Source organism: Carlito syrichta, unplaced genomic scaffold, assembly GCF_000164805.1.
Source record: "Carlito syrichta isolate Samal-C Ts95f unplaced genomic scaffold, Tarsius_syrichta-2.0.1 Scaffold314728, whole genome shotgun sequence".
Lineage (NCBI taxonomy): Eukaryota > Metazoa > Chordata > Mammalia > Primates > Tarsiidae > Carlito > Carlito syrichta.
The window spans coordinates 135,565-161,053 of NW_007258824.1; the positions used below are offsets into that span (position 1 = coordinate 135,565).

At 37.2% G+C, this 25,489-nt stretch overlaps 1 protein-coding gene across 1 annotated transcript; it reads left to right on the forward strand.

Annotated features, from left to right (window-relative positions):
- The first annotated feature begins 1,954 nt into the window (after nt 1-1,954).
- Nucleotides 1,955-25,489, forward strand: HRASLS (HRAS like suppressor). The gene is made up of 4 exons (XM_008071811.1): nt 1,955-2,290; nt 15,718-15,856; nt 19,051-19,316; nt 25,236-25,489. Exons 1-4 carry the CDS (start codon nt 1,955-1,957, stop codon nt 25,362-25,364), a joined length of 870 nt encoding a protein of 289 aa, XP_008070002.1. The 3' UTR covers nt 25,365-25,489.

Sequence of the window (25,489 nt, forward strand, 5' to 3'; positions counted from 1 at the left end):
GAAGCTTCAGATCATGAAGATTCACCCTTAACCTTCATAAGAGAACCTGATTTCTTTATAAAAACAGCTGCATGTTTAGGTAGTTCTCAACCCATTGTGACAAAACATAAAATTAGTGAGCTATTTTAGCCTTGAAATCAATGGGAAAAGAATCCTTTTAGCCAAGTTTCCATTTACATCAGAGTAGGAATCTAGATTATGACTAGGTTGAAGGAGAAAGTCCTGTGCAGTGTTCCAAAAATTTCACTTAGCAGTCTGCCAAACCCTCCTTACTTAGCTGGTTAGTATTCCTGGCCTCTCTTTGGAAGCAGTGAGAAAAAGGATACTCTCCATGCCCTCGATTTATTTTTAAACTCACATGGCTAATTCCTGAGGTCTCTGCTACTTAGACTCTGTTCTGTCACATGCACCCAAGTCACCGCTGAATGAGGGACTTGAACTGTTTTCAGAGGCAGGGCAGGACATATGGGGGAGGAGGGAATGGGCTGCTGGAGAGAGTGTCGTTTTTAATGAAGGCCTCATCCTATTACCAAGAGAAGGAGTGCTCCTCCCGCGTGGCACAGGTCAATGTTGATGACTGGGTTCTTGTGTTCACCTTTGGAAAGAATTCGCAAAAAAGACACAGAGAAGCAAGACAAGTAAGTATTCTTGTCTGTCTCCAGAGAGGAGAGCAGGCAGAAACAGCCTACAGAAGCTGCTGCTTCTGTACCCAACAATTTTTGAGCTATCTTTTATTCTTAGGGGTATTGAGGACTGACTTTGGGGGTGGTCTTAGGGCTTGGTTATTGTTGTTACTCCTCCTTCACATCACATGGGGAAGTTTTAGGCCTTGTAGGGTCATACTGGCTACTGTATGGTGTATGATGAGAGTGGGAGCCTCCCCTAGGATAATTTTATGCTAATAGCATTATAATAAAGGTAAAAGGAGGTCATGGTTCTCTTAGGTCTTTAGCTATTGTTGTACGTGTTCCAGGTGGTCTCTATGCTAGTTCCTGCCTTGGTGGTTGGCTCCCCGACTGCATGCATCCTGGATAGCCAACTACTATGCTGCAGGTGTATTTGATAAGAGTCTAACAGGTAGATGTGAAGTTTCCTATAGTTAGGCCATCTTGCTTGCATACATGAATTGCACCAGCTACTGCAGACATCAAAGGGCTTGGAACTTTCCAACAGCTCCAAGTTTTCCTAGTCTAACCTGCCTACTCTTATCAATCCCATCAGGAGCCAGGCAAATTTCCCACTGGGGAAAAACAGTACCTGGAGATCTAAGGACCAGCATGTGCTTTTTTTTTTTCCCTTCTCTTTTTCCTCAAACTGAAATTGATCTGGGACAGGGGGTTGGTGACAGGGAGAGGTCCAAAGGGAGAGTTATTGTGTGTCCTCACAGCGCCTCTGGATCAGGTAGGCTCACAAACTCATTGTTTGTGTGTGTGTGGTGTGTTTGTAAACGGTGAGGTTTTTTGTTTGTTTTTGTTTTTAGGGCCTCTCCTTCCTCCCACCCTTTGCCGAATCAAAGACTAGGAGGGAGGATTTCTTGGGGCCCAGGGACCAGAATAAGTTTGGCCCTAAAGGAATTTGTGTGGCGCTAGAAGACAGCCTGCTTCCAGTGGGTGCAATGTGCATTTATTGAGTGTTTTCTAACATTTTGGACTCAACAAAACCGATTATCTTTACAGCCGCAGCGCCTTAGCACAGTACCTGGCACCATGAGAGTTTGTTGCACAGACATCCCAGTGCTGGGAGGGGGGAGTGATGGTCAAGCACGGGACTAAGCTGCGCTCCCAAGGTTGAGTTTGAGTGTATCCCTGCGCGGCGAGCGCGCTCCTCGAGGTGAGACGGCGGCCTGCGTGCGGGTGCGGAGGTGGCTGCGTAAGGACGCACGAAGGCGGTCGCCCACCGGCGGGCGGGCGCGCGCGGAGGCCTCCGGAAGACGCGGGGTCTGGCCCTAGCGACCATGCCCCGCCTCCTGGGCGGAGGGGGCCGCTCCCCGGTCGCCCGAGGCTCGGGCGTGCCCCGCGGCGTCTGGATCCCGGGCCTGGTGCGTCGTCGCCGAGCGCGGGCGTCGCAGACTCGCGACGGGGCCGGCGCGGCGCGGCGGGGCTGGGGCTGGCGCTGGCCCTGGAAGGCGGCCCTGAGCGGTCGGCTGTTGCCGCCCTGGCCTCGCCGCGGTGCGGATGGAGTCGTCCCGCGGCAGCCAGCAGGAGGGTCAGCGGCTGCCGGGCCACGGGGGACCCCGGGACCCACGCCGCGGCCGCCCGCTGCGAGAAGAGGGTCCGGGCTTCAGAGTGAGGTGTGCGGGGCCAGGAGGGAGGACCTCTAGGCGTCCAGGCAGCCGTGTCGAAGCCAACCATCCCACGGGGCGGGTTCGAATGATTCCAGAACATTCCGTCTTATTCAGCCCGCCCCCTCCCCCTTTTTTAATCAAGTGGGAGAGCTGAGTCCACACACAGGGAAAGAGGAACTGGCTTCCCGAAGTCACACAACTGTTAATGGACGGAAGTGAGACTAGAAACCCAAAGTCACACAACTGTTAATGGACGGAAGTGAGACTAGAAACCCAATCAGCGTATGGAGGCCTTTAAATTTAAACCTCCTGTCCTCCCTGAAGTGAATATGAAAAGTAACACAAGTAATTATTAGATTAGATTTTGGAAACATGGCATTCAGGACTATTAATATGACTTACGCGCTGGAAAGGCTCAGCCACGCGTGTCCTCTCTGGTTGCAAGTTCCTCGTTCCTTCATTGATTAAACGTTTGTTTGGCACTTCTCTGTGCCAGGCTCTCTGCTAGAAACGGAAGGTAGAGCGATAACGAGGAGCAGCCCTCGGAAAAGAGCACAGGAGAAAAAGCCCTCGGACGCCAGTAGCTGACGCGGCTGTAGGGAGTGGAGGGACCTTTGGGTATGATGTCTTTGGAAACTCAGATGTCATTTCTGGTGGATCGGAGAAAGACCTTAGGGAAGACGTGGCATCCAACCTGGATCTTTAAGAATGGAGTGCTTGGGGGCATTTGGAAGTGGGCGTTTTAGGTGGAAGATTGAGTGATGGCATAAAACAAAGCAAAACTGAATGTGAAGAATAACGAAGAGTTTAGTTTGCCTTGAATGTAGAGATGAATAAGGATGGCATGAGTACAGTGGGAGCAAGGTAGGAAGTGGGAAGCCTTGGAAGGATTCCAAGCAGAGCATGACAGTGCTGTGGCAGAGGATAGTTAATTTGGCCAAGGAGTGGAGCCTCCTTTGTAGAGTGAAAGTGTTGGACCAAGGATCCTGGCAGTCCTGAGGCTGTGTGAACTACAGTCTGAGAGCACATGGCATCATCTCAGTGTAGCGGGACTATGAATGAAAAATGCAGCTGGATTGGGAAAGGGTCCAAATGAAATCAAACTGTTGAACTAGGTGTATGTATCCTGTGGTGACCTGTGATCCTGTTTCAGACTTCCAGTAGCATTCTTGGAAGTGGTTGGTGAAAAAATGCTCTTAGTATTCCTGTGACACAGGCAGCCTCTTGGACATTAACTGCATTTAATCACCCTCTCCCTTTCTGCGCAGGAAGCATTTCTTTCTTTTGATGCATCCCCAGGGACTAACATGGACTAACATAAAGAGAGCAGCCTGTTTTGACAGTTAAAATGGGACATTTTAGACTTACCTTTATACCATTCTTTATTATAAACTATTCATAGGATTCTGTGCAGATGTACTCTTAAAACAACACATTATTCCCTAAAGATTGTAGTAGAGGACTTTATCTTTAATTGATTCTATGTTATCTTATACTTATGTAGCACTATATTACACAATTGTGCCTGAAGAAAATTGGTAGATGTGGTCCATGTAAGCTTAAATTACCCAATCAGTCAGGTTCTAGCCATTTACCCAGGATGTAGTCAGAGCACTTTATAGATGCTTCTCGCCCCACTATGACACTTCCCTGACAGGAAAGGAGCAGGGTTTCCCCAACAAGGCTCCACATTCCAATACTCGCTGGTTCTGCATATAATTGTTTAAAGTCTTCCTGTGGTGTTATATGAAATACGTATTTGGGTGCTTTTTCAGCTTCTAAAGAGTGGGAAGAGGGAAAAGGTGAAATGATGTTTAGTAGCATTTCTTTTGGTTAATGATGTGATATAAAAAAGGAGCATGAAGTCTGGAGTAAGAAGCTAGATTTGAAATTGAATTCCAATTTTGTTACTTACTGCCCATGAGACTGGCACTTAATCTGAGTCTTGGTTTCCTCATCTGTAAAATGGTGATCATAATAATCAGCTCACAATTGTTAGCCAGTATAACAGAATATTCCATCACCACCAGAATCCCACATGTTACTCTCTTATAGCCACACCCACTTTCTTCCTACTACTTCCTTAACTCCTGGCAACCACTGTGTTCTATTTTTAATAATTCTGTCATTTTAAGATACAAATGGAATTATATGGTGTGACATTTTGGCACATTTTCACTCTGTTGTTGCACGCATCAATAGTGTCTTTTTATTTCTTAATAGTATTCTGTGGTATACCTGTATACAGTTTTTTTAAACCATTTACCCATCATCTGGATTGTTTCCAATTTGGGGCTATGATGATTAAAGCTGCTATAAACAGTCATGTACAGGTTTTGGGGTGGATATAGATCTTCATTTTGTTTATTCTTTAGGATGAATGACTAGAAGTGCAGTTGTGGATCACATAGTAGTTACAAGTTAAATTTTTAAAAAAATTTCTAAGCTTTTTTTAGATCGGCTATTCATTGCCACCAGCAGTGAATGAGTGATCTAGTTAATCTGCATCTATGTCATCATTCTGTATTGTCATGACTTTTTATTTTCTCTCTCCTGATAGGTATATAAAGATACCTCGTTGTAATTTTTTTATTAAATGGATAAATAGTAGTTTATGGGATACAATGTGTTTTGATCTATATATTCATTATAGAAAGTTTCAGTCAAGCCAACTGACATATTTTTCCATTTTCTGTAGCAGAATACTTGCAAATTGATCATTTTAAAAGAAAAGGAATGTATTCCATTTCTTACTGTTATGAAGACTGAGAGTGGAATCCTTGTCTTGTTCCAGATCTTAGAGGAACAACTTTACACTTTTTTACCTTTGAATATGATAGTATCTGTGGGCTTATCATAGATGGCCTTTATTGTGTTGAGGAGGCACATTCCTTCTATATTTGTTTTTAAGAATTTATAGCAGCCAGGCTCAGTGGCTCAGCCTGTAATCCCACGCTTTGGGAGGCTGAGGTGAGTGAATTGCTTGAGCCCGCGAGTTCGAGACCCTCCTGGGCAACTTGGCGAGACCTCATCTCTACAATAAATTAAAAAAAAAAAAAATTAGCTGGGTGGGGTAGTGCACCCCTGTAGTTCCAGCTACTTGGAAGGCTGAGGCGGAAGGATCGCCAGAGCGCAGCAGGTCAAGGCTGCGGTGGCCGGGAGCGTGCCACTGCACTCCGGTCTGGGCAACAGTGTGAGACTCCAAGTCAAAAAAAAAAAATTTATAGCATGAGTGAATGTTGAATTTTGACAATTTTTTTTTTTTTTTGGCATCTACTTGAGATACTTGTAGTTTTCACCCTTTACTCTTGCTGATATGGGCTATCACATTTATTAATTTACATGTGTTGAACCTTCTTTGCATTCCTGGAATAAATTCCACTTGATTATGGTGAATGCCCCTTTTAATGTGCTATTAACTTCAGTTTGCTAGAATTTGTTGAATATCTTTGTTATTTGTTTTCACAGGGGTTACTGGCCTATAGTTTTCTTTTTTTGTAGCATCCTTGTCTAGCTTTGGTATAAGGATAATACTAGCTTTATAAAATGAGTTTGGAAGTGTTCCTCTTCGGCGTTTTGCAAGAGTTTAAGAAGGATTGGTATTATTTCTTCTTGAAATGTTTGGTGGAAATTACCCATGAAGCCATCAGATCCTAGGCTTTTGTTGTTAGGAAACTTTTTATTATTGATTTAATCTCCTTAGTCATTATTGGTCTATTCAGGTTTTATATTTCTTCCTGACTCAGTCTTGGTAGGTTGTAGGTTTCTAGAAGTTGGCCTGTTTCTTTTAGGTTATTCAATTTGATTGATGCGTAGTTGTTGATAGTAGTCTTTTATGAGCTATTGTGTGAGGCGGAACCCCCAAAAAACAGAATTATTTTTTGAAGGATGGGCTCCTTGCACGCACAGGCTTCCCCTGCTAGGTAAGTGTTCTAGGAACTCATTGGCATCAGTGTATGAGATAGTGTTGTTAATGAGAGACTGTGTTCAGCTTCAGTGAGTTTTAAAAAGAATTTTTCAACATATTTGCCCAATTCATGATGGATGATTTACAAGCACATCTGCCTACACCACATTGAGTGTCAAACAGGTTTTACCCAAAACAACATGACCCTTGTGCCCCACCCTCCCTATTCACCTGATCTTGCACCAAGCAACTTTTTTTGTTTGTTTCCCTGGATGAAAAAGTCCTCAAAGGGAAAGAAAAATGGCAGAAACACTAAAAGGCATCCAAATTGACCATTTCAAAAACTATTTAAACAGTGGGAAAAGCATTATGATAGATGTACTGCAAAAAACCGAGTACTTTGAAGGTGACTGAAATTTAAACATGTAAGAATAAATACACATTTTTTGTAAATAAATTTTGGGTTTTTTGGGGTCCCCCCTCGTATTTCTGGAATGTCAGTTGTAATGTATCATTTTTTATTTTGGATTTTACTTATTTGGGATTTATCTTTGTTAGTTTATCTTTTCTTTATTAGTCTTACTAAATGTTTTTCAATTTTATCTTTTAAAAAAAAAATCTTTTAGTTTTGTTGATCTTTTCTATTGTTTTCCTAGTCTCTGTTTTGTTATTTTTGCTCTGATCTTTGTTATTTCCTTTATTCTGCTAAGTTTGAATTTATTTGTTCTTTTTCTAGTTCTCTAAGGTGTAACATCAGGTTGTTTATTTGAGGTCTTCTTTTTCTGAACTTCCTTCTTTGGACTGCTTTTGTTACATTCCATAAAATTGGCTGTTTTGTTTCTATTTAGGTTTGTCTTGCGATTTTTAATTGTCCTCTTTTAATTATTTATTTGATCTGTTGATTGTTCAGGAGCATGTTGTTTACTTTCCACATATTTGTGCATTTTCCAAGATTCATTTTTTTACTGATTTCTAGTTTCATGCCATTGTGATCAAAAAAGATATTTGATATGAGTTCAGTTTTCTTAAATTTGTTAAAATTTGTTATGTGACCTAACATATGATCTATGCTGAAGAATATTCCATATGCACTTGGGAAAAAATGTGTATTCTGTTGTTGGATTTTCTGTAAATATCTGTTAGGTCTATTTGGTCTGAAGTGCAGTTCAACTTCGGTCTGAAGTGCAGTATTTCCTTATTGATTTTTCTATTCTGATGATCTGTCCAGTGTTGAAAGTGGGGTATCAAACTCTCCTACTGTTATTGTATTGCATACTATCTCTGCCTTCAGATCTAGTAATATTTGTTGTATATATTCAGGTGCTTCAATGTTAGGTGCATATAGATGTACAATTATTATAGTTTCTTTATGAATTGACCCCTTTGTTATTATTTTTTTGTTATTATATTCTTTGTCCCTTTTTTACTGTTTTTGACTTAAAGTGTCTTTTGTCTGATATAAGTATTCCTGCCCTTTTTTTTTTTCATTTTGTGAGGTATCTTTTTTCATCCCTTCACTTTCAGCTTATGTGTGTCCTTAAAATTGAAGTTAGCATATAATTGTGTCTTTATTTAAAATCCACTCATCCCCTTGATGTCTTTTGTTTAGATAATTTAATCCATTTACATTTCAGAGTAATTATTAATAGATGAGGACTTACTATTGCCATTTTGTTATTTTTCAGGTTAATTTGTAAATTCTTTGTTTCTGTTTCCCTCTGTCTTTTCCTTTACAAGTTGATGATGTTTCTCTACTGGTATATTTTGAATCCTTTCTTTTTATCTTTTGTTCATCTAGCAAGTATTTTATTTTTGTGATTGCCATAAGGCTTACATAAAACATCTTATACTATTAGGTTAGTGCAAATGTAGTTTCAGTTTTGTACCATGAATTTTAAATCCTTATAACTAGGCCCAAATACATCTTTATTAATCAAAATAGGAAGTATTACAGTCAACACATTTTTACCAATGAGCAATAAGTGTGTTTGTTCCTGTAGCATAAAAATCCATGCTTCGAGATTCAAGAGAAATGACTCATTGTTGCATAGAATAAGAGAAGATGATGCTTAAAAATGATGATTTTTTTGATTTTCATTCAGCTCATGAGGCACCTACGTACCAAGCTTTTTCATCTTTCCAATTTGTTTCAAATGCCGAATGACTTGTAGAATGATCAATGTTGAGTTCTTTGGTAACTTTTCATGTAGTTGTAAGAGTATCAGCTTTAATGATTGCTCTTGGTTATTGTCAACTTCTGATGGTCAGCCACTATGTTCCTCATCTTCAAGGCTCTCGTTGCCTTGGCAAAACTTCTTGAACCACCACTGCACTGTACATTTGTTAGCAATTTCTGGGCCAAATGCGTTGCTGATTTTGTGAGTCGTCTCTGCTGCTTTATGACCCATTTTGAACTTGAGTAAGAAAATAACTGAAATTTGCTTTTTATCTAACATCATTTCCATAGTCTAAAATAAATATAAAACAAACCACAAGTAATAGGTCATTGGCAAAACAAAAAAAATAAAGTGACAAATACACATTAAAATGATGTATAGCATAACCACATTTATTTAAGAATGTGTTCCAATATCAAATGGCAAATATTAACAATTTAAAAACCGCAATTACTTTTGCACCAACCTACTAATAACAGTCTGTTTTAAGCAGATAATAACTTTGATCATTTCCACAAACTCTGCACTTTTACTCTCCTTTCCTGGATAATTTGGTTTTTTTGACACTTTTTTATAGTTTGTGTCTTTTAACAAATATAGCTATTGTTGTGTAAAATAGTTTTGTATTTTAACCTTCACACTAGAGATATAATTTATTTTTGCACTACCATTATATTGTACCATATATGTTTTGCATTTGACTGTGTATTTACTTTTACCAGTGATTGTTTAATTTTTTTTATATCTTCATGTTGCTACAAAATAACTTTTTTCCTTCAGCTTGAGGGACTCTTATTAGCATTTCTTGTAAAACAGGGCTAATTATGATAAATTTCCTCAGCTTTTGTTTGTCTGAGAAAATTTTTCTCCTTTATTTTGAAGGATAAGATTGCTAGATATAGTATTCTTGGTTGACAGTTTCCCCCCACCCTTTTTTTGAATACATCATTTCATTCCCTTCTGGTCTGCAGGATTTCTGTTGTAGAAAATCTTGATAGTCTGTATGGGGGTTCCCTTGAATGCAACATACTACTTTTCCCTTTTAGCTTTCAATAGTCTCTCTTTGTCTTTGACTTTTAACAGTTTGATTTTAATGTCTTGGTGTGGGTCTCTTTTGATTCATAAAATGTTTGTTGAGCTTCCTGGATCTTCCCCAATCTGAGGAGCTTTTTGGCTATTACTGTAGGTCCTCATTTAAAGCTGCCTATAGGTTCTTGGAAACTGCACCTTGAAGCAAAACAGCACGTAGCAGGTCCTCGAATAACATCATTTCATTCAACATCATTTTGTTATAATGTTGAAAAGCAATTGGCTTCATGATATGTTGTTTTACTTCAGGTTGTAATTTCTAAGAACCTACTGATTTCATTAAATGAGGACTCACTGTATTTCTTCGGATGGTTTCTGTTCCTTTCTCTCTTCTCCTCCTTGTACACTAATAATGCATATATTATTATGCTTAATGGTGTCCCATAAGTCCCTTAGGCTGTTTCAGTTTTTTTCATTCTTTTTTATTTCTGTTCCTCAGATTGTATTATTTTCAATGACCAGTTATCAAGTTTGCTTGATCTAGTCAGCTATTGAGCCTCTCTACTGAATTTTTCAAGTTCAATTATTATATTCTTCAAGTCAGTGATTTGTTTGGTACTCTTAAAATATTTTCTGCCTCATTGCTCAAATTCCCAGTTTGTTCATGCAGTGCTCTTCTTACTTTGGTGAATATCTTTATGACTGCCTTTTTTAATTCCCTGTAGATAAATGACATATTTCCATTTCATTAGAGTCAGTTTCTGGAGATTTATCTTGTTCTTTTATTTGGAACATATTTCTATGTTTCTTTATTTTCCTACATTCTCTATGTTGGTTTCTGCACTTTAGATAAAAGAACCATCTGTCATTATCTTGCTGAACTGGTCTTGTGTAGGAGATGTTCATTCCCAGTCAGCATAGCCAGAGATTTTGAATGCCTTTCACCTCTTTGTGTTTGTCTAGCTTGCTGTTGTTGTTCTTAGTGGCCTCCTTGACCCCAAGTCATGCTTTTTCCTTGAGAGAGGTAGGATAGAAACCAACTACTTGGGATGCAACTGGAGAGATTGAGGCGTTAGATATGTGTTCCAGTTTCTTTTTTCTTTGTAGAAAAGCTGAGAGCCAAAGTTTATTTCCACTCATTCTAGGAAATTCTGAGGCAGATGCCTGTACTCTTGACCAGACTGCTCACTTTGAACCTTGGGAGATAGCTGCTGAACATTTGCAAGTTTAAAAGTCACCTTTTTGTTCTCTGTAATCTATGAAACTCAGAAGTATAGAGTGCTGCCAACTCCCAGAACTAGGTGTTTTAGGAGCCAGTCCCTTGTGTGGAGGCTGTAAAAGTTGGAGAACTTAATGTGTACAGAAACTACTCTCAGGGAGAGTCTGCAGATCTGATTTTATTGCTGGAGCAAGCCAGAAAAGGGAAGCAGGGAATACCCACTCTCCTGTTTGACCAAGTAAAAGTCTCATACTTTCCTAGCAGGGGAAACTTCTGGTCTAAAGTTTTCACTGAACAAGCCAGGGAAGAAGGTGCAGGGAGTGCCTACTTTTTTTTTTTTAGGTATGGAAAGATCTCCCTGCCTCCTTCCAGTTAGAGATTGTAGGAGTTTATTTCTAGAGTAAGCCAGGGGAGATGTGGGAGTGTCATTCCTTCCTATTCTTGCTGGCAGAAGCTTCAACTTCTTTCCATAGAGAGATTACAGAGCTGGGATTATTGCTGGAACAAGTGGGAGAAAAGACGTGCAGGGAGTTCCCACTCTTCTGTTAAAGCCAGAAGTCTCAGATCTTTCTTGCTTAGGGAGCCTTCTGGTCTGGAGTTATCACTGATACCAGTCAAGGAAGAAGATACAGGAATATCCCTTTTTTTCTTTCAGGAATGGAGAGGTTTCCCCAGCCTCACCCTAATGAGAGATTGCAGGAATTTATCTCAGGAACAACTAGGGAAGGAGGTGTGGTGAGAGAATGATACTGTCCCTTGTGTTCTTACCAGCAGAGACCTCCAACTACTTTCCAGGGAAAAAATATGGGAGTGGAATTGTCACTGAAGCAAGCTGGGGAAGAAGATGCAGGGAGTACTATCTTTCCTGTTCAGGCTTGAAGAGTTTTTTTCTTTATTTACTATATGGGCCTGCAGATACTGGCTTGTTAGAGACAAGAACCACATTGAACTGCTAGGAAAGCCAAACCCTTTCCAGGGGGAGATTAGAAGCTAGTCTGATTCTAGGTCCTACAACAGCTGGTAGTTCTGGTGCGCTGTGAAACCTCCCTTTGTTTTGTGTACTTGAGGGAAATCCTTCAATGCCCTGTCCCTGCTGTTTCACAGGTGTGGTGATTTAAGAGTCAAGCCTTTCAACAGGGAGAGTAAAAGTTGGGAACATGCTGGATGTTTGGATTTCTTTCCCAATTATAAGGTGCTGGGCTCAGGGTAGGGTTAGTGCATGAATTTATCTCTGCTTTTCCTGTGCATTTTGATGTGAATATTTTCCCAGTTATTCAGTGTGCAGGAGTCTTTCAACTGAATTCTGGCTTTCTTTTGGAGAGAACTGATCTATGTGTAGTTGTTTGCTTTATGTATCTGGTAGAAAGGATAGTTAGGAGCCTCCTATTCCACTATGTTGCTGAGGTCTCCACAATGTGATTTTAATTTCCATTTTCCTAGTGGCTAATGATGTGAAATGACTTACTTGATATCTGTGTACCTTCTTTGGTAAAATGTGTCTTCATGTCTTTTGCCTACATTCAAATCATATATTTTGCTTTTACATTGTTGAGGTTTGGGGGGTTTTTTGTTTGTTTGTTTTTTTGGTATGGTCTATATACTAGTCTCAGGTAAGTGTTTTGCAAATTTCTCACCCAAGCTTGTCTCTTCATCTTCTTAGCAGGATTGTTCACAGTATAAAAGTTTTTAATCTTGACAACAACAGTTTATCAATTTTTCCTGTTATGGATCATACTTTTATATCAAGTTTAAGAATTCTTGGTCTATCCTTTGAAAACTTCCTATGTTTTATAGTTTTACATTTATTTTATTTCTTATTATTTAATTTGTGTCAAGGTTTCACTTTTGCCCAGGCTGGAGTACAGTGGCACTCTCACTGCTCACCACAACCTCGACTTCCTAGGCTTAGGAGATCTTTCTGGCTCAGCCTCCCTTCTGACTTGGACTACAGGCATGTGCCACCACACCTAGCTAATTTTTTTATTTTTGTTTTTTTGTTGAGATAAGGTCTTGCTATGTTGCCCAGGTTGGTCTCAAACTTCTGAGCTCAAGCATTCCTCCTGCCTTAGCCTCCCAAAGTACTGAGATTACTGACGTGTGCCACCATGCCTGGCTGATTTTACATTTTAATTTAAGTCTATGATCCGTTTTGAAATAATCTTTGTATAAGGGATGAGATTTAGGTCAATATTTATTTATTTATTGCCTATGGATATCCAGTTGCTTCAACATCAATTGTTTAAAATCTTTCATATGATAGTGTATGATATTGGCCAGTTGAATTGCCTGCCTAATTCTTTCTTTATCTTGAAAGTGTGGGTGCTGGCCTAAGACTAGATAGATATTATTTAAGTTGCATTTGTAGAAGTTTTGGGGTACCAGGAAGCCTCAGTAACAGCAGCAGTGGGGGTAAGGAGTATGTAGGGTTCTCATGGGCTCCTTGACTTTATCCAGGGCAGTGCTACATTTTATGTTCTTGTGATTGTAGCTAATATGTGGTTTGAAACAAGATTCTCAGTACTAAAATAAGTTTGGAGACCATTGGGTTTGATAATTTCTGAAGTACCTTTCTGTAGTAAATTACTATGACTCTAAGTATGCAGTGTCAGAACTCACTTTTCACCTTACATTTTAGACTTCAGGCTCTTCTCTTAGTTTCTTGAAGGGTTATTTATATGAAACTTTTTCCTTAGTATCCTATTGTTTCTCTTTATAAATATGATAGGTTTTATGAAATCAGTGAACTTGCACTTCCTGAATCAGTTTATAAACTATGTGTCAGAAATTGAATTTTGCGGTAGAATCATCCATCTCACATAATTATCATGGCTGGAAGATAGGATAAGGAAATAAAATTTCACATAAACTAAGAATCAATCACAGCCTTTGTAAATAGCTAACTCTCTCTAATCCATCTGTCCAGCTTTTGCCAGTTCTCAAAGCATTAACAACAGTATTTACCAGTTCATGAAGAGTTATTTGCAACAGTTTTTTTTTTTTAGATAAACAAGGCAGTCCTATTTTTTTATGCTTGTCTTCAAAATGAAGAAACTGAGACGCAATCTGTGTGACTTGCCCAGAGTCATAGTACTAACAAGTATCAAGTAGAATACTAAGAGAAGAGCTCAAGTCAACACAAATATAAAACTAATATAGTCCAGTTATTTTCCTTTTATATTTTATAATATAAGGGTTTCAGTGGTTATTTTCCAAAGCTTGGCATTTGCTACTGTTGGCTTTTATCTGTAAAATGGGATAATACCATAATAAACTCAAATAGTTGTGAGTTTTTTCTCAATTAAATAAGGTTAATTGAGATAGTGCATTTGAAAAGAAATATTACACTACAAAGTGCCCCCTGTTCAAATGGTCATTTTTATTATAAGCTTTGGCTAGGTTTCACAATTCTAGTAGGCAGCTGTGTGTGCTTGCTGATTCCTATTCATAGGAAATGTGTTTGTTTATATCATAGTACATTATCTATTTTTCCTTTTAGTACTCAGTGGTCAAATTTTGAACTGCCATATTAATAAGACTCAAATATATTTGAGAGAGTGGTTAGACTTAATGGTTTCCATAAAGTTGTTTTAATAGTTATTTTTCAACAGATGACAGCTTACATTTGGCCACATCTCTGTGACAGTATGATGATTGAAGTTTTCAGCAGATGGTCTACAAATACTTGGGAAAGCACCCTTTCAATAATAATTGTTGTAAAAAAGACTTTTAGAGTGCCAGAAAAGTCATAGTCTGTATTCCCAAGTCCTTAGCCTATGCTATTATAATTATAATTTAGAAGATTTGGAAGTTTCCATTTCTGGCACTTGGATTTCTTCTGTGAATGAGTGTGTACATCTGCATGAGAGTGAAATAAGCAACACTTTGTTGTCAATTAGAGATTCAACATGGATGTAGCATTAAATCTCCCTTCGTTAGTTGATAGATATTTATAATTTATTCTTGCTGAGTCATTCTATTCTATGCCATGTATAGAAAATGTAACCTTCCATAAAAATCAACTGTCAGAGGCTTATAGGTTTTTTTCTGAAAAGTATTGATTTAAAACGAAAAAAAACTCAGCAAACTCAGAATTGTCAAACATATTTATCAATGTGATGAACTCCCCAACCTTCCAAGTTGTCCTACTTCTACTGTTGACCACCTTGTATGGTTTCTGGAATCAGTAAGTGAGGAATCAGACTGTAAGTGGGGCAGGAAGAAGAGTGGTGAAGCTCTGTGGTGGCATTTGTGATTGTTGCAGTGACAAAGGACACTGATATTTACCGGGTGGAAGCCAGAGTGCCTATACATGCTACACCACAGAGTATAGTTGTGAACAAACAAGAAAACCAAGTGTTTTACATTATCCTTGAATGTCTGACTGGACAACCATCTGAGCCTGGAACCTATCTCTGCTTAAACTTAATGACAGAGTAAGTTTGGCAATACAAGGTATTTTTGGCAGAGTTTTAATATTAATGGAATATTAGCACCCACCCATACTTCTCCTTGATTTTACTATGATGCTATATAAAAGGCTGAAAGATTTCTGATCTTGTGCTCCTGAAGCCTGTATTTTTTGTGCTAAAAAAGTGCAAGCATATAATAAGACTCTTTATTTTGTCTTTTAGTGTAGTAATGGACTGACATTTACTTAATAAAATTTATATATTATAAAACTTACATATTATAAATTTACTTTCCTTTTTTAAAAATGTCCCCCTTCTATTCCAAATAGGGCATATTTTAATTGTGGATATTTTTGAAATTTTGTCTATAGGTAAGTTATGAGACATGAATTTCTGGATTTAAAGAGAATTATAGAATGTTTACTTTAATAAAAGGGCTCTGAAATTGATAAGATGAGAAGCATTACTATAGAAAGTTAAGCAATAACAGACAAATTTCTTACTCATTCCCTTGTGCACACATAATCCAGTGCTGGAACTCATTCAAAGAAAAGAATAGTAGCGTGAGTTTAAGTTTTAATAAGGAATATAGTCTCAATAAATTCTGTATCTTTCTGCTTCTATGGAATTCTTAAACTGATTCTCTTTGGCAAGTTGTATCAGCTAGATCCTCTTTGTGTTTGTCATTACAGATGGCGCTTAATGATTGCTTCAGTTTGAACTACCCTGGTAACCCCTACCCAGGGGACTTGATTGAAGTGTTCCGTCCTGGCTATCAGCACTGGGCTCTGTACTTGGGTGATGGTTATGTTATCAACATAGCACCTGTAGGTGAGATTTATTTCCAGCAGCTACTGAGAACTTTTTAGTTTTCTTGTTATAGGAAGGAATAATGAATGAAATAATAAAGCAAAACAAAACAGAAATAAAATGTAGAAAGTAAATAAATCCGGCTAATCTAGCTTTAGGGAAGGATATTTTAAAATATTTTAAAGTAGCACTGAGGAAATCACAGATGCCAATTCATATTAAATTTTAAAACCTCTGAATTCTTTTAAAACTCAAAATTAAATACCACCTGGGGGAAATATTTATCACAAACATGACAAGTTTCAGTGTCTTTCTGTAACACATAAATAGATTATTTCAATTCATGCAACACCTATTTATAGATTGCATAGAATGTGCTAAATGCTATTCTAGGTGCTAGGGATAGGTAGACATTTCCCTGTGTAGTGGAACTTAGTAGGAGAGAAGGACCATGAGCAAGTTACAGAAATAAATGTTAGAATGGAGATAAGTGATATGGAAAAAAATAACTCTAGGAGGTGGGATGAGAAGTGCTGAGGGCAGGGCGGTGGTGGGTAGGGTGCTGCAATTTTAAATGAAGTGGGAAAATTTCATAAGAAAATGGCATTTGAGGAAAAACTTGAAAGAGGTGAAGAAATCATTCAGATGATATCTGGAGAAAGTATATCCCAGGTTGAGAGGATGGAAAACACCATAATCCCAACAAACAAATGTGTAAAAAATTATGAACAACTTATAAAGAAAGAAAAGCAAAAGCTAATATACCTTTTTAAAAATTTCAACTTTCTAGTCATCAAGGAATTGTAAAATAAAACAAGGATGGATTCAATGCCTGTCTCATTAGCAAAGGGTAAAAAGTGATAACAATATTGATAAGGGTATAGTGAAATGAACATAAAGATATTGTTGATGATAATATAAATTGGTAAAGTCATTCACAAGAACAATTTAACTATTTGTGTTACGACTCTTAATAGTTCGTGTGTTCCGAACCTATAATTGTACTTCTAGGAATCTATTCTGGGTAAACATTTAGAGATGTAAAAAACATTTCGGTATAGGGATATTCACTTTTATTTCATTTATAATGGTTTAAAAATAGACAGTAGTTTATGTTCGATAGGGAAATAGTTAAAGAAATTATGAATTAACTACATAATATTAGGTGTCTAATATTCTTCACTAAGGAATGTTCATTACTTCAATGAGGAAACTACAGAAAGGGTAGAGGTGGTGCTGTCCTCAGAGACGCCTGCATCAAGGGGTTTGATCACGATTAAGACTCTTCATCTCACATGTATATTTTTTCCTATATACTGTCTTTATTCTCTCAGACTGTGTATCCTTTAAAAAGCTAAAATGATGACTGTAAGCTGCTTTAGGCTCTGATTCTTATAGTCATGTAACCCAACGAGACCTGTTGCCTGCCTGTTACAGTTAAAAATCATAGACACAGAGTCTAGTCACTACAGTGTGAGCCCCATGTCTATCACTGAACCATCACTGTGCCCAGGAGAATGGGATACTGTGATTGGCTTAGACAGAGTTGTTTCCAGGAAGAAATGGACAATGGCGGATGAGGTGCTGTGTGGATAAAAATAATAGCGACTATAACAGCCATTGAAAATCTTACTTCTGGATGTGTTTTATTGCATGCAAGATAGTCTTGATATAATATTTATCTGAAAATGTCAAAATAAAATGAAATAGGTCATATGATACCCAGTTTGCAAAAAAAAGTATAGATGTGAATGTACACACATACAAGCACCTATACATGTACTAATAAGTCATAAAAGAAGTACATCAAAATAATATAGTTAGTTATTCTGGGTGGTGGGATAATGTATGGATGATTTCTATTTATTTCTAGTTTGCTTTATTCTGTATTAATGTTTAAAATTGAGCACAAATTTATTTATTAAACATATATGCAAATAACAAATCACCTGGAGTATATTTTCCCTCAAGGTGCCTTTAAAGAGAAGTGTTTATAGGCCTAAATCTTACTATCTTGGGAACTTCTGGGAATTTTAATGAAGTGGTTTTGCAACATTTTAGATACTTGCCTCTTGTTCTAGAATATTGTAAGTGGAAATTGGTAAATAAAATGACATCTATGACTCAGAGCTGTTAGTTTCCAGGGTCCAGTGATTAACACTAAGTAACCCACTACATTCACATTATCTCTGAAGTTTTCACATCTGGAAAATAATTTGAGATTTTGGTTTTGGTTCCTTATTTCCATGTCTTCAACTCCATATTAATGTGGTATAAACATTGAGCTTTGATTCTGTAGATTGAAATTCAATTCCTGAATTAAATTGAAATTCAGTTCTATTTTTAACTACTATGATATTTTCCAAGCTATTTTATCTCTCCAAGCTTCAGTTTTTTTCATTTTTGCATTGGGCTATTAAAAATAAATTTAGTAATTCTAACTAGGATATATATGCTGTAACGACTTGTAATATGTAAGAGCTTTCAGTATGCAAGTTACTGGAAATGCTGCTCCAGTGAGAAAGAGGATAGGCAAAAGAGTAGAGGGAAAAAAGTTTGCTTTTAGTAATTACTAAAAGGAAAAGTTTCTAAATACTGGTTATGTAAACCCTTTCTCTCATGATTTGCCTGAACATGACTAGGTATAACAGTTGTGGGCAGTCTGAGAAGGACCAGGGCCTGGTGTTAGGCCTGTGGCCTGAGGAATCATCTGTCCCACCTCAAATGCTGACATTGGCAGGCCGGGATTCAGAGGCTCCTGGCGTGCTAGGCAAATCCTTCCAACAGAGACAACTAAAGTACAGTGGCACACCACAGGACATTGTAACAAATGGGTAGGACACACATGAGGCCACAATCTGGTGGACCATGCCTACCAGGTTAGCCTTAGGCTCAGAACTTACTTTTTTTTTTACCAAAGTAACTGACAAGAAAAAAGTAGAGACTCAGCTGACCCTTCACCATATAGGGATACCATGCAGGTTTCAGAACAGGAAAAAGTTTTTTTTTTTATATTCCCACTCATACAATATTGGGTATTATTGATAAGTTACAGGATGCGTGCTTAAGGCAGATAAAATTAAGTGACTTTTGGTTTGATAGTACTTTAGGAACAGTGTTAGGGTTACACATCCAGCATTCCTAAAGTTATTGGATGGCTCTGGAGTTCACTGGACTGAGTCACTATACCTTACTAACCAAAATTCTCCTTATAGATGGCAGTCCTGCATCATATGCAAGTGCCAAGTCTATATTCAGCACGAAGGCTCTGGTAAAGATGCAACTCTTGAAGGATGTTGTGGGAAAGGACACATATAGAATAAACAATAAATATGATGAAACATACCCTCCTCTCCCTGTGGAAGAAGTCATACAACGGTCAGAGTTTGTTGTTGGACAGGAGGTGGCATATGACTTATTTGTTAACAACTGTGAGCATTTCGTGACTTTACTTCGCTATGGAGAAAGAGTTTCAGAGCAGGTGAGTTTTTTTTAGGAGATAGAAGTTTCTTACATTGAGAAATTAATAACTGTTAGCTCTGATGAGGTCTCTAGGCCTCAGACAACTGAAAAGAACAAAATAATAACACTGAAGGACAGAGAAAGGAATTGAGTTATCCAAGGTCATGCAGCAAGTTAATGAACAAACTGAGGCTAGAACATGAATATTATGAAATTTGTGCTAGAAGAGACTTGGAATAGAATCAAGACCATAGCTTTCTGTCGGTGTCACTGTTTTCAGTCTTTCTTTTTTTCCCCTATTACTAATCATATAGCAATCTCAAATTAGTAACCTCATATACTGAAAAGAATATGCTGGAAAGAATGTTGACTTGTTTGGTAACTCACTTGCCAAAACCATAGATGGGCATTCTTGGCCATTGGCAGACAGAGGATAATCGATAACATACCTTGATGGCTTGCGAATGTTATCTCTTTCCTTGAATGACTAGTTCCAATGAAATTTTGTGGTTTTAGGTAGATTCTTTGAATCACTGAGCTTCTGGATGACTTTTAATGGATAAGTTGATTATATTTTTTAAGTGCTTTGCAGTTAACAAAATTGCAAAGTAGTAACCAACAAGTCACTACCACTATTTTGTAGTGTGGCAGTTTTCTAACAGCATGCTTAATTTAATTGCCCTTTCCCTACATGTCATCCCACCAATCAAATAAACCAAAGATGTATTAAGGTGATATAAGAGAATGAATATACAAAACTATTATCAAGAGGAAGTCTTCTTTATTCAAAATATATATAAAAGTCTTAATTTCAAAAATTGACAGGTCAAAAACAATTGAATATATTTTAAACTCCAGGGAATTGTTATTTATAAAAACTTCAAAAAGGAGACTAAAATTTGAAGAGTAATAGCATAATGTTTTAATAACTCAAATTTATTAAAGACTTTGAGTATCTTGAAATGATGGATCAGTTACATAAACTTCTGTCCTAAGAAATAAGATTACAATTCTTTTCAACAAAGTTGGAAAATGGAATATAGAACATAATGGAAGGATACATTTGTTTTCATTAGGAAATAATTTAATTGGAAATTCATTCTTATTAGGAAATATATTAACATAATTAATGTTCTGCTCACATGCAACAATGTATCTTCTGAGCTAGAACATAGAGGGCACACACAAATTCTTGGTCACCTGTGCATTGAAAACTAGAAGTATAACTAGGAAGTAGGTTTCATTCATTTTCTTTGTTAATGATAAAGTTATTCACCATTCTTACCAACTGATTATTATTTAGTTAGTTAGTTTTAGAAATGGTGTGGTGTTGATCAAAGGGTACAAAGTTTCAGTTAGTTATTCAAGAAAAATAAGTTCTGGAGATCTACTATACAACATAGGATCTATGATTAATAATACAGTTTTGCATACTTAAAATTTTGCTAACATTTATCTTATGTGAAGTTTTTTTACAACAAAAGGAAAAAATAACAAAACACAACAAAAAGTGAGACCAAAAACCAGTGAAGGGACTAGGAAGAAACTTTTAGAGGTGATAGATGAGTTTATAGCATTGATTTTGATGATGGTTCATGATATACTTATCTCCAAACTCATCAAGTTAATACATTAAATATCTATGGCTTTTTGAATTCTGATAAATCATACTTCAATAAAGTGGTTAAAAATAAGCAATTATTTTAAAAAGTTATTAAATAAAAAAAGTTTAAAGCCATCTTCTTGCTTTGACTTTAGCTTGCAATCCATCATCTTTTTGCCTTTCTTATCCAGACTCAAAACCCATGAAAAATTAATTTTTTTTCAACAAATAGTAAAACTTTTCTCCAGCAGATTCTGATGAAGATAGTATAGTAAGAATCTTCCTAAGCGTTGGTGTTCTCCTAACTTAAACTAGAACTTTATCTTTAATATTTATTTGCTGAGTGATCTTAGGCACACTGTTTTATCAGTTTTCTAATCAATACATTGTTTTAAAGATTATAGAGATATTTAAGGCCTCTTAGCATACTATATTATGTATTCTCTATCCCAATAGATAGCATGCCTATGATGGATATTATTTTTAATTACAGTATTTAGGAATTTTGTTGATTTTTTTGGCATAGTCAATAAAATTTTGAATAAATAGAAACTACAGCAACTGGATTATTTATTACTATCAATAAATAATGTTACTACTAATAATATCTAGTACTAGTTTAGTTTTTAAAATCTCTTTAAACTTCAGAGCCTTGAGCATATAAAAGTTTTCTTGAGAAATGGCTATGTATTTTTCCAGTTTAAAAAATTATAAATGCATAAAAAAGATTAGAAGGGTGGAAGGGCTGTGATTCCACCTTCTTTTCTGCTTTGTGCTTTTCTGTGTTTTTTTAAAAAGTCAGTAGACTTTATTTTCTAGAGCAGTTTTAAGATTCAAGCAAAATTGAGCTTAAAGTACAATTTCTTTCTCTTCCTTGCCTCATGTATATAGCCTTCTTCACTATCAATGTCTTCTATCAGTATGATACATTTTTTGAAAACTGATGAACCAGCACTGGTACATCATTATCAAACAAAGTCCATAGTTTACATTACAGTTTGCTGCTTGTGTTATAACTTTTATGGGTTTTGGACAAATTTATAATGACATGCATCCGCTGTTGTATCATAAAGAATAATTTTCCCGCCCTAGAACTCCTCTATTCTCTACCTGTTCATCCCTCCTTCCCCACAAATTCCTGGCAAACAGTGATTTTTTTTACTGTCTCCATAGTTTTTTTGCCTTTTGCAGAATATCATATAGCTGAAATCATATAGTATATAGCCTTTTGTGATTGGCTTCTTTCACTTAGTAATATGTATTTAATGTTATTATCTCTATACTTCATGGCTTGATAGCTAACTTATCTTTAGCAATGAGTAGAATTCCACTGTATCAATCTATCACAGTTTATCCATTCACCTACTGAAGGGCATCTTGGTTGCTTGCAAGTTTTGGCAATTAAGAAGTAGAGCTCCTATCAACATCTATGTAAAGGCTTTTGTATGGACGTAAGTGTTCAGTTCCTTTGCATAAATATTAAGGAGCATGTTTGCTGGATCATATGGTTAGAATATGTTTAGTTTTGTAAAAAGCTACCAAATTGTCTTCCACAATGACTATACCATTTTGCAGCATTGAGTGGCAGTTCCTATTACTCCACATCCTTGCCAGCATTTGATGTTATCAGTATTTTGAATATTTGCTGTTCTAAGAAGCATACAGTGGTATCTTATTGTTGTTTTAATTTTCAGTTAACTAATTACATATGCTGTTAAGCATCTTTTTATATACTTATATGCATATAATCTTTGGTGATATGTCTTTTCATCTTTTGCCCATTTTTAAATTGGGTTGTTTATTTTCCTGTTGTTAAATTTTAAGAGTTCTTTGTATGTTTTGGATAACAGTCATATATCAGGTTTGTCTTTCGCAAATGTTTTCTCCTAGTCTGTGGCTTTTCTGTATTTTACAAAATTTCTAAAAACAACATTTTTTACTATTATAGTCCAAACAAGTTATTAAAATGCATCTCTGTTTGTTTAAGATGGCCCACACCCTAGAATAGTCTTGAACAAGATTCATATAAACACATCCTGATGGTGTTTCAGTGCATATGACTGCAGGCTTAAAGTCTCAGGAAAAAGCATTTTGGTAAACCCTGCAGTCTTCTGTGTCCCCGCTACACTGATGTCTAGATGCAGCCACTCCAGATTTGGCTATATTTCACTGGGCATGTACAGATCCTCAGAATGAGGAGCCAATTGCAGTCCACACACAGAAATCCTTATAAAGGATAAAGTATGCAGTCAGATTTGGTGATCTTCTAATCCTAAATAAGCTGTGAATTAAAAAAACTCTTATGCATGCTGGTTCACCAAGAACATCCTGAGACATTATAATCTTGCAGGTCAGATTACATTACAGGTAACTCTAAGGGATTGTCCCAATTACATAAGATTTTGTTATCTAGGATGAGATTTGAAATAAGTTAACATTTGTGATTTGGGAAACTGCATGCACTGCTGAAAGTGGCTTTTAGTGGTATCTGGCCTGTGCTATATCAGGGGACTTTGGCTTGAGATCAGGTTGCCTATCCCCTCACCAGTCCTCTAAAATTTATGAGATTTCTGTAACATCTCATGTTTCTAGTGGCTGAAAGATAGCCAGTCAGTTAGGTCTGCATCTAACTGGGGCCACCCTAACCTCAGGATCCTGCCGTTTTCCCAGGGTTGTATCCTGCTATCATTTGATGCCTCTGTTTAAAGACAAATATCACCTTCCTATTTTTTTCATTGTCCCATTTCCCTATATCAGACCTTCCTGGGATCTCACTATATGCCTGGAATTGATCTAGGGCTGGGGTTGTCATATAATCCTCAATCCTTGTCTAATTATTGACTCTGTCCCATCTTTGGGATTTTATCTTATGTTCTGCACTTCCTGCCTCTTCCTCCTCTTCCCACTCCCATAAGCTATATGGGTAGCTCTGTGCTGCAGAAATTCTGATTGCTGGGAAATAGTTTAGGTAGTGATTAATTTAATATAACCAAATACATAAAAGTTAAAATTATAAACTAAAACAGGATCTGTCAGTGCTAAAGTCAAGTTGCTTGCCAGTGCCATTCTCCCTGGCAAGGTGGGGTTGGAGCAGAGGAGGCAGGGAGTCACAATTACAGGCCTTGCCCCTGCCGACCATGGGATGGTATGGCAGAGTGAACACATGCTGCAAACACGTGGAACAAATACTGTCATGTGCCTCTCTCCTGGCCCTGGCCCTTGCTGCCTATTCCTAATCGGGAAGCTGCAGTTAGAGAGGTAGCATTATGTTGCAGTAATATGTGGGTGGCAGGCTCTGTGGTGGAAGCTGTGGGTTAGATAGAGGACATGCTCAAATACGAGCTGGGTCAGGCTTTTCAGCTCTGGACTGATCCCCAGAGTCATTTGGGGAAATTGTTTTTCTTTATTTGAAAGCCTTGATTCCTAAATTCCAGAGGGAACAAATGTTTTCAGAATATCTGATAACTCTGAAGTGTCTGAATGTGACCTTTGGGTCATAAAATTGCACTCAAGCCCATTTAGATGGAAGGTAATACTAGTTGAGTGCCATGGAAATCATGAATATTCATTAGATCCCTCATCATGATGATGATTAATACCCTTAAAGTTATAAATGCCTGAACTCCTTTGTGGACAACTGATCTTGAGAGTGGTTTATTTTATTTTGTCTACATGAGAAATTAATTTTTGACATGATACTTGACATCGACATTGACTTTTCTTGAATTTCATCAGAATAGAAATTGTGTCTACTAAATAAGAACTTATATGTATTTAGATCAGATAACATCTCTGAATTATTTTGCTAATAGACATTACTTTAAAAAAACATACATATGTGCACATATACACACGATACCCTGGTCTAGACCCAACAAAGCCAAAGTGTGCATTTAAGGGTTAGGGGGCCAAATGAGGGAGACTCTGGGTTTGGAAGGCTTAATCTGTCTCTAAACATCATGGTGGTATGACCTCAGGAAAATCACTTATAGTATCCCAAGTTTTGTAAAGTAGGTAGTGCAAATTCTCTCACTAGTGCACTGTGATGATTCATGAGGACTGTGTTCATAATGAGTTTATAGACTGCCAGGGTTCTTTTGAAATGTAAGGAATATATACCTTTGTGTATTTATCTACATCTTTGATGTAATTGTAAAAATTATAAATTTATTTCTTTATATTCATACAGAATTTTAATTTTATATTGAACTTTAAATGTATCCATTGTACATTAAAACAAGTCTTCAGCTTAGGAAACAAGCTAAAGCTTCATTTAGGACACTGAGATGTCTTTAGAATAAGATGTGTTTTTTGTTGTTTCTTGTTTCCTTATAGGCCAGCCGAGCAATAAGTACCATTGGGTTTGTGACAGCTGCTGTTGGTGCGTTCTCGTTCCTGGGCTTGTTTCCAAAAGGAAAAGAGCAAACTACTGTTAACAATTTACTGAAAAGATATTGGAATTGAAGGAATTTGTGAGGAGAGAAGAAAAAACCCTGGAATGAATACTTACTTTCAATGCATCATTATTGTTCCAAATTCCAATGATGGATGGCAGGCTGTTTAATAAACTGCTTACTGGTATTATCTTA